The sequence below is a fragment of the Phragmites australis genome, chromosome 3 (genome assembly GCF_958298935.1).
Source record: "Phragmites australis chromosome 3, lpPhrAust1.1, whole genome shotgun sequence".
Classification (NCBI taxonomy): domain Eukaryota; kingdom Viridiplantae; phylum Streptophyta; class Magnoliopsida; order Poales; family Poaceae; genus Phragmites; species Phragmites australis.
Window position 1 is genome coordinate 11,239,672 of NC_084923.1, and position 11,992 is coordinate 11,251,663.

At 44.0% G+C, this 11,992-nt stretch overlaps 2 protein-coding genes across 5 annotated transcripts; one reads left to right on the forward strand and one right to left on the reverse strand.

Moving 5' to 3' along the window:
- Nucleotides 1-1,183: 1,183 nt before the first annotated feature.
- Nucleotides 1,184-5,013, forward strand: LOC133912116 (cold-responsive protein kinase 1). Of its 4 annotated transcripts, none has more exons than XM_062354704.1 (8): nucleotides 1,184-1,660; nucleotides 1,742-1,805; nucleotides 1,884-2,019; nucleotides 2,908-3,032; nucleotides 3,208-3,418; nucleotides 3,494-3,731; nucleotides 3,989-4,076; nucleotides 4,375-5,013. In XM_062354704.1, exons 3-8 carry the CDS (start codon nucleotides 1,932-1,934, stop codon nucleotides 4,738-4,740), a joined length of 1,116 nt encoding a protein of 371 aa, XP_062210688.1. In that variant the 5' UTR covers nucleotides 1,184-1,660; nucleotides 1,742-1,805; nucleotides 1,884-1,931; the 3' UTR covers nucleotides 4,741-5,013. The 4 variants fall into 4 exon arrangements, with proteins under 4 accessions (XP_062210688.1, XP_062210687.1, XP_062210689.1 ...); XM_062354702.1 differs by having other exon boundaries at nucleotides 1,188-1,660; nucleotides 3,989-4,139; XM_062354703.1 differs by lacking the exon at nucleotides 1,742-1,805 and having other exon boundaries at nucleotides 1,187-1,660; nucleotides 3,989-4,139.
- A 1,919-nt stretch (nucleotides 5,014-6,932) lies between these two features.
- Nucleotides 6,933-11,393, reverse strand: LOC133912117 (anthranilate synthase alpha subunit 2, chloroplastic). Its single transcript, XM_062354706.1, has 10 exons — nucleotides 10,865-11,393; nucleotides 10,582-10,771; nucleotides 10,341-10,492; nucleotides 9,731-9,846; nucleotides 9,395-9,641; nucleotides 9,246-9,302; nucleotides 9,015-9,167; nucleotides 8,698-8,778; nucleotides 7,949-8,035; nucleotides 6,933-7,532 (listed from the first exon to the last, which is right to left on the reverse strand). The coding sequence occupies exons 1-10, from the start codon at nucleotides 11,258-11,260 to the stop codon at nucleotides 7,206-7,208; spliced, it is 1,806 nt and encodes a 601-aa protein (XP_062210690.1). The 5' UTR covers nucleotides 11,261-11,393; the 3' UTR covers nucleotides 6,933-7,205.
- Nucleotides 11,394-11,992: the final 599 nt, after the last annotated feature.

The following is an 11,992-nucleotide window of genomic DNA, read 5'->3' on the forward strand; positions in this document are numbered from 1 at the left end:
TCAAACTAGACAGCCAGCTTGCTTCATCAACTGTTAGCCCTAGATTAGCTCTCCATCTTGCTTTTTTACTAACAACTGTACACTTATTTCATGCATCTAAAATTAATTTAGGATATAATATTTTGAAGAAGTAAAAAAAAACATTCGCATACACAAAATTCATAATATGATAATATAATTTTAAGAGAGAGGAGAATGACATGTATCTGAACAAAAATGTGAAGAGGTTGTATCGTCTAAAGTTAACTGTTCGTAACAACTTTACAAGGAGGATTAAGATGTTAACTGATTTGTGAAGGGATATAAATAATTCTTGTATAGTAACCTGATGTAAAGATAGTATGACGGAGACGACCTCGATGGTAAACGACAGTGGAGGCAACATGTGGGTGACTACTCACCCTTAGAAAACCGACGGCGAAGTGCGGGAGACAGCGTAATATCTAAATAAATCTAATAGTGAATGTAGGTAAGATGATCATTTAATCAACTTATATAAATACTGAAAATTAATTGGATCGGTTATAACTCTTATATTTTATATGAGTATAGATTTAATATAAGTGTGATATGAGTACGCTATTCTGTTCGGATTTTCTTTCGACAATAAAGGATGAAGGCGAAAGCATCGCAAATAAGAGGGATATTTGCTGCTAAGTACGAGTAGAAAAGACGTGACTTGAGGTCACAAAAGTCTCGAGGACGCGTAGAGCCAGCTGAGCTGTGAAAATGTGACGTGAGGGCCAATCACACGTCACGCAGGCATGCATTTATCATTTCATCTACGACTGCGAGAGGATTTTATGTTCTCATGACTCATGTCACTTGCTGCTTACTCTGAACTCTAACACGTCGATCAACGCTAAAATTCATTTGGAAGCTACTATTACTGTAACAAAGAAAGAAAAAAGGTCGCCAATCTGCCTTCCTGAAGACTGGAACACTAAATCTGTCTCGCACGTTTCTACTCGTTAGGTCTTCTGACTAAAGTTGAAAAAATAATCTCACGAGACATTTTGGTTGAAAACTGTGTTACGCTGTACGGTCGGCGTGGACGGAAACCGACACTCGGCTGGACTCGCACGAACGAGCTTACTCGCGTCCGAAACGCGAACGTCCCCCGGGGCCAGCACACGCGTGAGCAGAGAGCGCGTCGGAGCCGCCCGCCGCACGCGGACCCGCAGCTCACGCGGTCAGCGCCCCCGCCCCCGAGACCCTGATGCCAGCCGGAGCGCGGACGCAACCGCCCGATGGAGCGCGGACGCCGCTGGGGTTGAGACTGTGGGTGGTTGGTCGCTGCGCTGGTGGTAGGAAGAGAACGTGGACTTTCACGGGGGTGGATGCGCGGCACTCAGAAGTCTGGACTCCGAGGAGTCTGACCGCGCGCGTTGCCATTGCCACAGAAACGAGCAAAAGCGATAGCTAGCGAGCAAGCGAGGCAGACGCGGTAGACCGGGTAAAAGCGCCGGGTTTCGGCCGCCTCCTCCACTCCCCCCTCCCCCTCCCTCCACCTCCTCAGGTAAGCGGCGTCGGCGCGGCAACGCTGCCAACGCCAGAGCGCTGGGGCGCCGCCGGGGGGAGAGAACAAGAGGCAGGGACTAAGATCTTGGGCTGCTGCTTCTGGTACCTGCTGGAGCTATCCCATCTTCCCATCGATCAGGTTCTTACCCGTTTCTTACACGTTTGGGGATCAGTATCAACTATGGAAAATCGAATTAAGCTGTTACCATACGTTCTCCAGATTATTGGTGATTTTGTCCTCGATTTCGCCCCTTTCGGTCGTCTGCTGCTGTCGAGTACAATAGGTTTGTCGAAGGATAACTACGCAATCGATAGTTGGACGCGCTGAGCTGACTAATTAGTAATTTCGTCCTTTTGCGCAGTTCTGAGCACGAATTAGATCTGGCTTTGCATATAGTACTAATTAGAACATGGGGAGCTCCGTCAGTTGCCTGTTGGGCGGCTCCAAGTCGAGGCGATATCAGAATGGTCATCCCGCGGATTCGTCTCCACGTTCAGGTACATTTCATTTGGTTCGGTTCCGTGAGTTCATGATCATGGGAGACTTCTACTTAATAGTTTCCGCACTTCAAAAGTGCTGCCAACGAGTTTAAGAGCGTGTATGTCGTTTTACATGAAAAAGAATGGAAAACAATTTGCAAACTGTCCTCTTTAGACACTGTGCTCTCGCATTATCCAATTGTGTTCCAAAAGAAATGCAACGATGAGAAAATTAGGATGCCTTTGTAGATCTCCCTGTAGCAAATCGTTTGCTGCAGTTTATTTCTTTGCAATAGGAGGGACATCTAAATATTTATCGGTTGTTCATATATAGGAAAGTTTGATTGGCACGATTTTGTTTTCATACAAAAGATTTGGCCCAACAGTTTGAAATATTGCACAATATATGCTTTATGAGTATAATTATGACCCAAAATAATACATCAGAGTATCAGACAAAACCAGCTCTTGATGTTCTTATGTGTTTCATTCTTGCAAAATGTGCACTGCTGCTTGCAACTCTGGTTTGAGTAACCTGTAATTCATATCTAGTAGTACTAGAGGCGGCATTCTCTTACTAAGCCTAAACATTGATTTTATTAGCCATTTCCTGCGTTTGGGATCCTGTCATCCCGACAGAAACTATACAATGACTAAGACATTAGGCAATTTTATTAGAAAGGTAAACTGTTTTACCTTTTACGCCTTGCACAAAGATGAACTTTTTTACCTCTATCGTATAATCTAACATACAAAGGTGTTTGTTATATTTAAGCATTAATGTGTGGGGATTTTGGCCTTAACCGTAATACCATCAACCAAATTGACTGCTATCCTATTGCAGTGCACTTGTTTGTGTTCTTTTGCTTAACAGCATTTGATGATGCATCCTTGATGAAAGTGTAGGCCATGTATTATCAAGAGCTGGAAATAATGTACAAGTCTTCTCCCTAAATGAACTGAAGTCTGCCACACGAAACTTTCACATGATGAACTGTATTGGCCGTGGGGGTTTTGGAACGGTGTATAAGGTGAGACCCTGGACTTGTTTTATGCATTTCTTCTTCTTACTCTTACTTTATGGCCTTTCTGTTACCAATATCTGTTACTACTACTCCAAAGATCTCTTTTGAGAGAACTTTGCAAATATAGTGGTCAATCAACCAGCAAATATTGAATGACTAACGAAGGTTCTACCTCACTTAGGGAAACCTGAAAGATGGCACTCAAATTGCAATAAAAAAGCTTTCAGCTGAATCAAAGCAAGGAACTAACGAATTCTTGACAGAGATTAATGTCATATCAAACGTCAGGCACCCGAACCTTGTACAGCTGATTGGGTGTTGCGTTGAAGGGAATAATAGACTGTTGGTGTATGAATATGCAGAGAATAACAGTTTGGCAAATGCTTTGCTTGGTAAGTTCAATGTTGGAATTTTACTTTCATAAACCTGTGCGATGTATTAAGTTTACCTTTGTGAATTGTGACCAGGATCAAAGAATAAATGTATTCCATTGGACTGGCAGAAAAGAGCTGCTATCTGTATTGGGACTGGTTCTGGCCTTGCGTTTCTTCATGAGGAAGCACAACCACGCATTGTCCACCGTGATATCAAGGCTAGCAACATTTTACTTGATAAGAAATTACTGCCTAAAATTGGAGATTTTGGACTGGCCAAGCTTTTTCCGGATACTATCACTCACATTAGCACACGTGTTGCAGGAACAACGTTAGTGCTTCTCTCATCCTTTTTACTGTATTTACTTGCTTTTTCAGTGAAGTTATGTGTATTTCATGTCAATTTTCAGCATTGTGCTATGCTGCTTTTAGTTAAGAGTGTTTAGCGATGAAAGGAAAGACATATTCGTCAGCTGCCTTTAGTTACTTTTGCAGTAATTTACCAATATGCTGATCGACTAATTTTAGTTTGCTTAGTCTGGAATAACATACTTGTGTTGATCTCTCAGTATATAATGTTTCCTGCAGGGGTTATTTAGCGCCAGAGTATGCCTTGTTGGGACAGTTAACCAAGAAAGCAGACATATATAGTTTTGGGGTGCTTGTTCTAGAAGTGGTAAGTGGTCAAAGTAGCAGCAAGTCGACTTGGGGCCCTGATATGCATGTCCTTGTGGAATGGGTAACTCAATTTCCCCCCTCGTTTCCTGTTAAGTGCGAACCTTGTAGCAATTGTCGTGCTTGCATCAACTCTTGATGGACTGTACGATCACACGCGCACACAATACAGGTGTACTGATGTTCACCGTGACAGACTCCCATTAACACTGATGACGGTGTTTCCCCTTGGCATTCAACATATAGGAGTTGCTGTTCTTCTGAAAATGATTGAATTTATTACTTGGGTTAAACTGCAGACATGGAAGCTGCGGGAAGAAGGAAGGCTTTTGGAAATTGTTGATCCAGACATGGGAAAGTACCCAGAGGAGCAAGTGCTTCGTTTCATCAAGGTGGCGCTGCTGTGTACGCAAGCCACATCCCAGCAGAGGCCATCCATGAAGCAGGTTGTGCATATGCTATCTAACCAAACAGAAATCGATCTGCAAAATGTCGTCCCACCAGGTGTGCTGAAAGAACCTCGCCACCGTACCGGTGGTTTTGGGGGTTTGACAGTAGACACATCCTCAAGTGAGAGCACCAAATGCAATCCAGCTGAATCCGTTAGCACACAGACCAACATGAACAGCTACCAGTTGAGCACGACTGAGGTGTCGCCAAGGTGATGCTGTCGACTATCGGCTTGCAAGCTTGTTTGCCATCTTCGGAGGGCTCTCACACTCCCATGATTCTTTACTGTGCTGAACGCTGACAAATTCTCTTGATATGAAAAGCCCTTGTTCATTTCATCCTGATTTTAGGAACCTAATAGAATGTGAGGGCCGTTGTTGCGAATTGCTGATGTACAGGAATTGTAGTTCGCCTTTTTTCTCGAAGGAGGAATTGTAGTTCACTTGACAATGGACATCATATGTTCTTTAAAGCCCGTTGTAGGGATACATAGCAAGAGTACTAGAGTAGTGTATTCAAGACTGCAGAAGCTGCGTTCGGAATATGATCAAGAAAGTTGCGGTGAAGAACGGCTACTATACATAACATACTAATGTTCCAGACATAATTGTCACAGCTTAACGTATAACCTTAATTTACCTCCTTTTCATCTTGGCTGAACAGGTGCTATAAAAAAAAGGGGTTGGACCTAATATGATTGTTTCTGGAAAAATCATTCTTCTGTTGCTTTTCATTCATGCTTCAAAGCTTATTAAGTTAAATAAACACCTAGAGTATGACTCCGTTTGTTAGAATGTCTTTCAACAACCTGTGGTGCTTCTTCATAAGTTATTGTAGCCCACTGTTGACAATAGTATTTTTCCCGAGCACTTATGGTATATAATGACAGAAATTTCAGACATCAAGTTGTACATTTGACACATTTAATTATTCATTTAGCAAGAAGCCATATCATTCAACACATTTAGTATAAGTTCCATAAAGCTGCGGTGAAAGAGAGTCCATTTTTCACGGACAAATTGATCCTCAAAGCCAAAGGGCGTTCAATACTATCGAAAATCATGTATTGGATGGGTGACCAAGTATTTAGAAGGTCGCTTTCGGAGGAGAGAGGCCACTGTGGGGGGGAGGGGGCTCCTAGGGATAGCAACAGGTCGAATCAGGGTTGGGTGGAATAAAATCACGTCCGACTCGAAACCCGACAGTGCCAACCCTACTCGAGCCCGAAATAGCGAACGGGCGAAATTTGAGATCCGCACCCGCACCTGTTGGGTGCTCGTCGGGTCACGAGTGTCCATCGGGTCACCGTAGCTCGCTACACTCATTTCGTTGCAGTTGTGGGACAGCCGGCCGAGGAGGCTGGAGAGGGGCAACGGGAGGGGGGCTGGGGAGGGACATTGGGGAGGCGACCAGGGCTGCCGAGCGGGGAGGAGGGGTGGGGCAGTGGCGGGAGGGGCGGCAGGGCGAGGAGGAGGGGCCGGGTGAGGAGGCCAAGGCACGACGGTGGGGGTGGGGAGGTCGGACTGCTGGAGGCGGCCAGAGGGCATGGCGGCTGGGCGGGAAGGCATGAGGTGGGGCTAGGCGGGGAGGTCGATGGCGAGGGGCGACATTGTTTTGAGGCTAAAATTTTGATGGGCTGAGATAAGTTGGACTGGGTTATATAAATTGAGAATAGATTTCGGGTGACCCAATAGGTCCCGTGGGTGAAAATTAAAATCCAAACCTGATCTGATCTGATTTAAGTATCGGATCCGTAGACGAAAAATGGATACTAAACTTGGACCCATCAAGTGCAAAACCCGCGGATACTTGAATCCACGGTCCAATTGCCATCCATAGAAGCTCCTTAACCAAAGAAGAATTCTGGAGTGGCACCCGACTCCAGCGAAATGATGAAACAAGCCTTTTCTTTAGGCGCCGGGACAAGTGAAATAGACGCATACATTGCAATTGCATTTGTAAGTGTATATGAATCCAATGCATATATTTGTTTCTGTGGCATGCAGGCTAGTAATATAATGAAACAATTCAATTGAAGTTATCGCAGAAGTATAACAGCATATCACTTTGCAGTTTGAACCAAAGAGGACCACAAGAGTTGAAATAAGAGTCTGTTGGGCTTAGTTTAGCTAATCCAATCAAGAATTCAGGCCTTATTTGGTTCAGTTTCTGTTAGTTTTTACTGCTCAGAAACAGAAAACCAAACCAAATAGCTTGTTTCTACAAATAACTTCTAAGAAGCAAAAACTGTTATTATTACTAAAAGCTGGTCTGAAGAAATTTTTATAGCTTTTGATGGATAATGTTCTAAGAGGTATTACATATATTATACATTTCATCCATATTAAAAATCAATTCAAAAGCAGATTTTCAACATCAACTTTTAAAAGCAGTTTTTAGAAAAACCTTAACCAAACCAAACAGTGATTCAATCTAACAGTACAATTACATTCTTCTAAGATACAGAAAAAAGAAAAGAAAACATCTGCCTTTGTACCGAACAAAAAGAAAAACTAATGGTAGGCATAGCCCATAACCACAATTCCCAGATTTATTCGATTGGCAGGAGAACATCATAAGCTTATTGCTTTTCTCCACCCACTTATGACATCTTCCTTCCTAATAGGCAGTGGGTAAAGAAACATTAACATGAACTAACAATAACAAATCTCTTGACACACTATTCTTTGTCTACAAAAGCTGACTCGGCAAGATCGATAGCCCGAGCTAGAGCCGCCGCCTTATTCTCACATTCACGTTGTTCGTCATCTGGAATACTGTCAGCAACAATGCCTGCTCCAGCCTGAAGATGAGCAACCCACTCCCGACGCCTATTCACGTCTTTGTACGAGTACATCGTGTTGTGGCTTGGTGCTGTTGAGAATACAATGGTGCGGAGAGCAAGGGTGATTTGCATGTCACCGTCAAATGATATCCCTCCTAAACCACCACTATATGGTCCTCGCCTTGTGACTTCCAACTCATCTATCAACTCCATGGCTTTCACCTGGTCATGAAAAAAATTAGTATGCAACAGTCTTATCAGAAGTGGAAAATGACAATAGCTCAAGCCTGATTTGTAAACTTATTAAGGGCAGTGAAAACGAGATAAACTTGGATTAGCTAAAAAAGAGTCCAGCCGCTAAAACTGAGTGTTGTATGCAGGAAGAATCTATGAATGTTGACTGAGTTTACAAAAGAGAGCAAAAAAGAAAAGGAACACTGTGCAGTTAAAGTAGACATATCAAGAATCTATATAAGCAACATGCAAGCAATCTCTGCTGATAAGGAGATCCAAAAGGACTACAGTAAGTACAAAAGTTCTTGCTGGGGTAAATTTGGCAAACATGTCACAGACAAAAATATAAAAGGGCAAAGGTTGGACGGTAGATCCAAATAAGAAGTTTGGAAGGGAAGCTTCACCTTTGGTGCTCCACTGACTGTTCCAACAGGCAATGCAGCTCTCAGGGCATCCCAGCTCTGGAGATGATCATCCAACTGTCCACTAACCTGCAAATGATATAAATTACATTTCTATTAGACACATTGTTTTCCAACATAAAAACAGAAGGCTAGAATCCTTCATCATATACAGTAAAGTCAAAGTATTCAACAGAGAGAAACAAGTAGGATTTTTAGAGAACTGTAAGATCTTGCATCATACAATTTTCATCAAAATGTTCTATAATGAGAAACCAAACCCTTAAATTGACAAGTATTCGTTTAAGTACATATCATATCAACCTCAGAACAACAACGAAGATGTCATTCAGAAAATAGCGAAGATCACTCATTTGCAGTGCAAGCTTATTTGACTTATGCATTCTTATGTTTGTTGAATAAGGCCAAATTGTAAAACAAACAAAAAAGTGTCATGCCCAATGATCAGAATCAGTAGGTGTTCATACAATAAGCCAAATAAGTTCATTAGAACAAACATGTGAAGGTTGTTTCGGCCTTTCGGGAAATAGAAAATGTATGTAATTTTCGTATACTGAGCTAACTTACATCTGAATGCTACAAGTAGATAATAGAAGCTCAATAAATTTTTCTAAATTAAATTCACTGAAGATGATTACTGAAGTTAACCAAAGGAGCCACTATGAATGGCCAAATTATAAAATGGATATATCATGAGAAACATTGTTCACATGACAGAAGAAGAGCCTAACCGTGGAGCTGATGTGCATAACATGGGAGTACCGCTCAATGTTCATTAACTTCTCCACCTTTACTGATCCAGGTTTGGAGACCTGTCAGGTAGAAGTACTCATCAGAAAACTCGCAATACTGCAGCAGCAGAGCAACACATTTCCTTTAAAAAGTTCTGGAGAATGGCAACAGTTGCAGCCTAACAGGGCGGTCAAGTTTATTCCACCAAGACTAAATCAAAAGGTAATGATATTGCGTTCATGTCAAAATGCAATGCAGTGGATCTTACGGACTTCTTACAAGGAAAATACAGAGTCTAGACAAAAGTAATACAAACCTTGCCAACATCATTCCTTCCCAAGTCTACGAGCATAATGTGTTCAGCACACTGCTTTTCATCACTTAACAATTGTTGCTCTTGCATCTCATCTTCCTTCTCTGTCTTTCCCCTGCGAGCAGTCCCAGCAAGTGGTCGGTTAATAATCGTCCCCTGAAAAAGATTAAAAAGTTTGGGATTAGTAAAAGGACAATGTGGCAATTTGATGAATAGCACAAAAAAGGTACATACCTTCCTGACTCGTGTAAGAATTTCCGGGCTTGATGCAACCAGGACACAGCCTCTTGCCTAATTAGACAGTAAAAGGCTGTTGCTTAGAACTTTAACAGCAAATAGATGCACATGACAGTGTTCGAAATTGGTAATGCTTCGGCACCTACCTGTACATATGACATGTATGGGCTAGGGTTCACAATTCGTAAAGCTCGATAAACCTCAAACGGATTGGCATACGTTCGCCTCTCGAACCTCTGACTTAAGACAATCTGAAAGATATCCCCAGCCATGATATGCTCCTTCGCCTTCATAACAGCATTCTTGTACTCATCACTTGTCATGGTCGACTTGTTCAAAGGTGTACCAAACTGGCGAGTATGCAGCTTCACAAATCCTGGAGACAGTGTAGGGCTGGAGTAGAAACCAAATAGATATAGAGTGTGTGAGCACCAAACAAAAGTAAGCAGCAGGACTGAATGAATAGGCACAGCATAACTTACACATTGGAATTGTGCACTTTAGATAGCAACAGGTTCAGCCGGGACCTGCCATCTTGGTATGCTTCCTCAGTAGATGCATGCCGGTCCAGATTTACCCAGTGGATGACATATGCTTTCTGAAACAAGCATAGGGCCACATAATTTGAAATGAATACAAAGTTTCCACAACTTGTTGTCCAACCCTATACTATAGCTATCTAGAAAGGCAAATAGGGTACTGTTAGGCTGCAAAAAGGTACAAATCCTGCAACAAGCTAAATGCAGGTTTGACAAGTTATTTTGCCTCATAAGTTGCAGATAACTGAAAATTAGAAATAACGTATCTGAGTGATGAGTTTCAGACTTTCAGTCTTGTCATCGATGTGAACCGAACACAAGATGCAGCAACGGCAAACTACCCATTTCTAAGGTTAAGTAACAGTATAGTTAACTTTCTAGTTTGTAATACTATGTATCTTCTTCTGCGCTTGAAAGGAGGTGCTTAAACAGATAGTGATGAACTAGATAGAAATTAATGCCAAAAAAAACTATGATCGTAAGCCAATATCTTACACTGACAGGACAAGAGAATCATAACTTTGTTCAGAAATGGGAATTCAAGAATAAGCACCTTTTCGACATTGTCGAAGACAAGAACATCATCGTAGAGCCCCAAGTGAACGTCAGGAAGGTTCCTGTCGTCCTGGGGAGCACCAGAGAACGGTAGCTTCTTCTTCTCAACATACCGTACAGTGTCATAGGAAAAGAACCCAACCCATCCACCTGTCACAAACAAGAAACAAATGTAAACAATTCACATTTCATCACTGGCAACATAAAATATTTCCCCCTTGTCGATTTTGGTTGCTCACCGCAGAATGAGTCAGGGAGCTGGTCGATCTGCTGCGGATGCCACCCCTCCATCATGCTCCTGGGTACCTGCATAGGATCGTCCACGATCTGCTCCGTCACCTGGCCCTTCTCGTGGTCCATGATCGTGACCTTGTGCTCCTTGGCCACTATCTCCATCACCGGGTGGGCTCCCACCATGCTGTAGCGGCCCTGCAATTCAATCCAGTTCCAAGGAGTTATTGCCGAGGACAAGAAGCGATAAGGGAGGAGCAGATCGGATACAGGGGAGCATGGGAGACGTACGACGTTGGTGGTACCCTCGGGCCCCTGCTCGACGGACTCGAAGAGGAAGCTGGGGGTGTCGACGTTGTCCTCGGGGACGAGGCAGCGGTAGGCGAGCACGGGGGTGAGGTGGTCCGACACGATGCACTCCCACATGGGCACCAGGTTGCCCTTCCCGCTCCCCCGCGCCGCCGCCTCGAAGAACCGCCTCCGGTCCTCCCCCGCCGCCTTCGCCGCCACAGCACTCCTGCTAATCACTGCGCTCGCTTGCGGCATCCCGGCGCAGCACCTCACGCTTCCGGGGCCGCTGCTGCTCCTCCTCCTCCTCCCTCCCGTTGCAGCCCTAACCGGGGCCGAAGGCGCTGCCGGGGCGGGGCGCGAGGGCGAGAACGCGGAGGTGGCGGCTACGGATTCCATTGCGCTGGCTTCGGCTCCCCAGACTGTGCGCTCTATCCGATTTGGCGCTCGGAGAAAGCGAATGGGGGGAGTGCGCTTATATAAGAAGTTGCAATATGGTTCGAAAATTCAAAATAGTTAGCAGCCAGGCGAGAGTTGGATACCTCGACTGGGACAGGCGCGGGGGGGGGGGGGGGGGGAGGGGGAGCACCAGGCTGATTTCCAAAAAAAAGGCGATCCTTTCGTGCTGAGGAATGCTGGGACGGCGGCGATGGCGAGCCTGGGTTTTTGGTTTGACTCTTGGTTGGTTGATCGGGACCCGGGGAGGTGGAGGAAGAAGAGGCCGCCTCCTCAGCTTGCCTCGACAAGGATATACACACGTGACACGTCCGTCAAAAATAAGAGCATCTCGAATCTGATGCAGGGATAATACTCACCTCGTGGCAAGCGTGGATATATAAATACATCTATATATATATATATCTATATATATATATATATATATATTTATATATAACTAGTTATAGAATATCCTATTCTATGGCCGGACTCAACTCACACATTTGACCCAAACCGAATAACCCGATACAACCCATATGCTCAAATTCTGAGTTTTTTTTCCTATTTTGATCTGCAGTTTCGACCCGTGGGGTCCGTACCATGGACAATAGCGCGGATATTGTAGCGCGAACACGGCCAACATCCGCGCTATTGTCCATGGCGCGTACCCCTACCTTCACCTCCAGTTACGAG

Coding starts and splice junctions, on each gene's coding strand:
- LOC133912116 (XM_062354703.1), top strand. CDS start 1,932: ATGGGGAGCTCCGTCAGTTGCCTGTTGGGCGGCTCCAAGTCGAGGCGA. Junction 2,020..2,907: donor GGATTCGTCTCCACGTTCAG/GTACATTTCATT, acceptor ATGAAAGTGTAG/GCCATGTATTATCAAGAGCT. Junction 3,732..3,988: donor ACACGTGTTGCAGGAACAAC/GTTAGTGCTTCT, acceptor TGTTTCCTGCAG/GGGTTATTTAGCGCCAGAGT.
- LOC133912117 (XM_062354706.1), bottom strand. CDS start 11,260: ATGGAATCCGTAGCCGCCACCTCCGCGTTCTCGCCCTCGCGCCCCGCC. Junction 9,847..10,340: donor TCTTCGACAATGTCGAAAAG/GTGCTTATTCTT, acceptor TGCTTGTTTCAG/AAAGCATATGTCATCCACTG. Junction 8,779..9,014: donor GAAGGAATGATGTTGGCAAG/GTTTGTATTACT, acceptor TCTACCTGACAG/GTCTCCAAACCTGGATCAGT.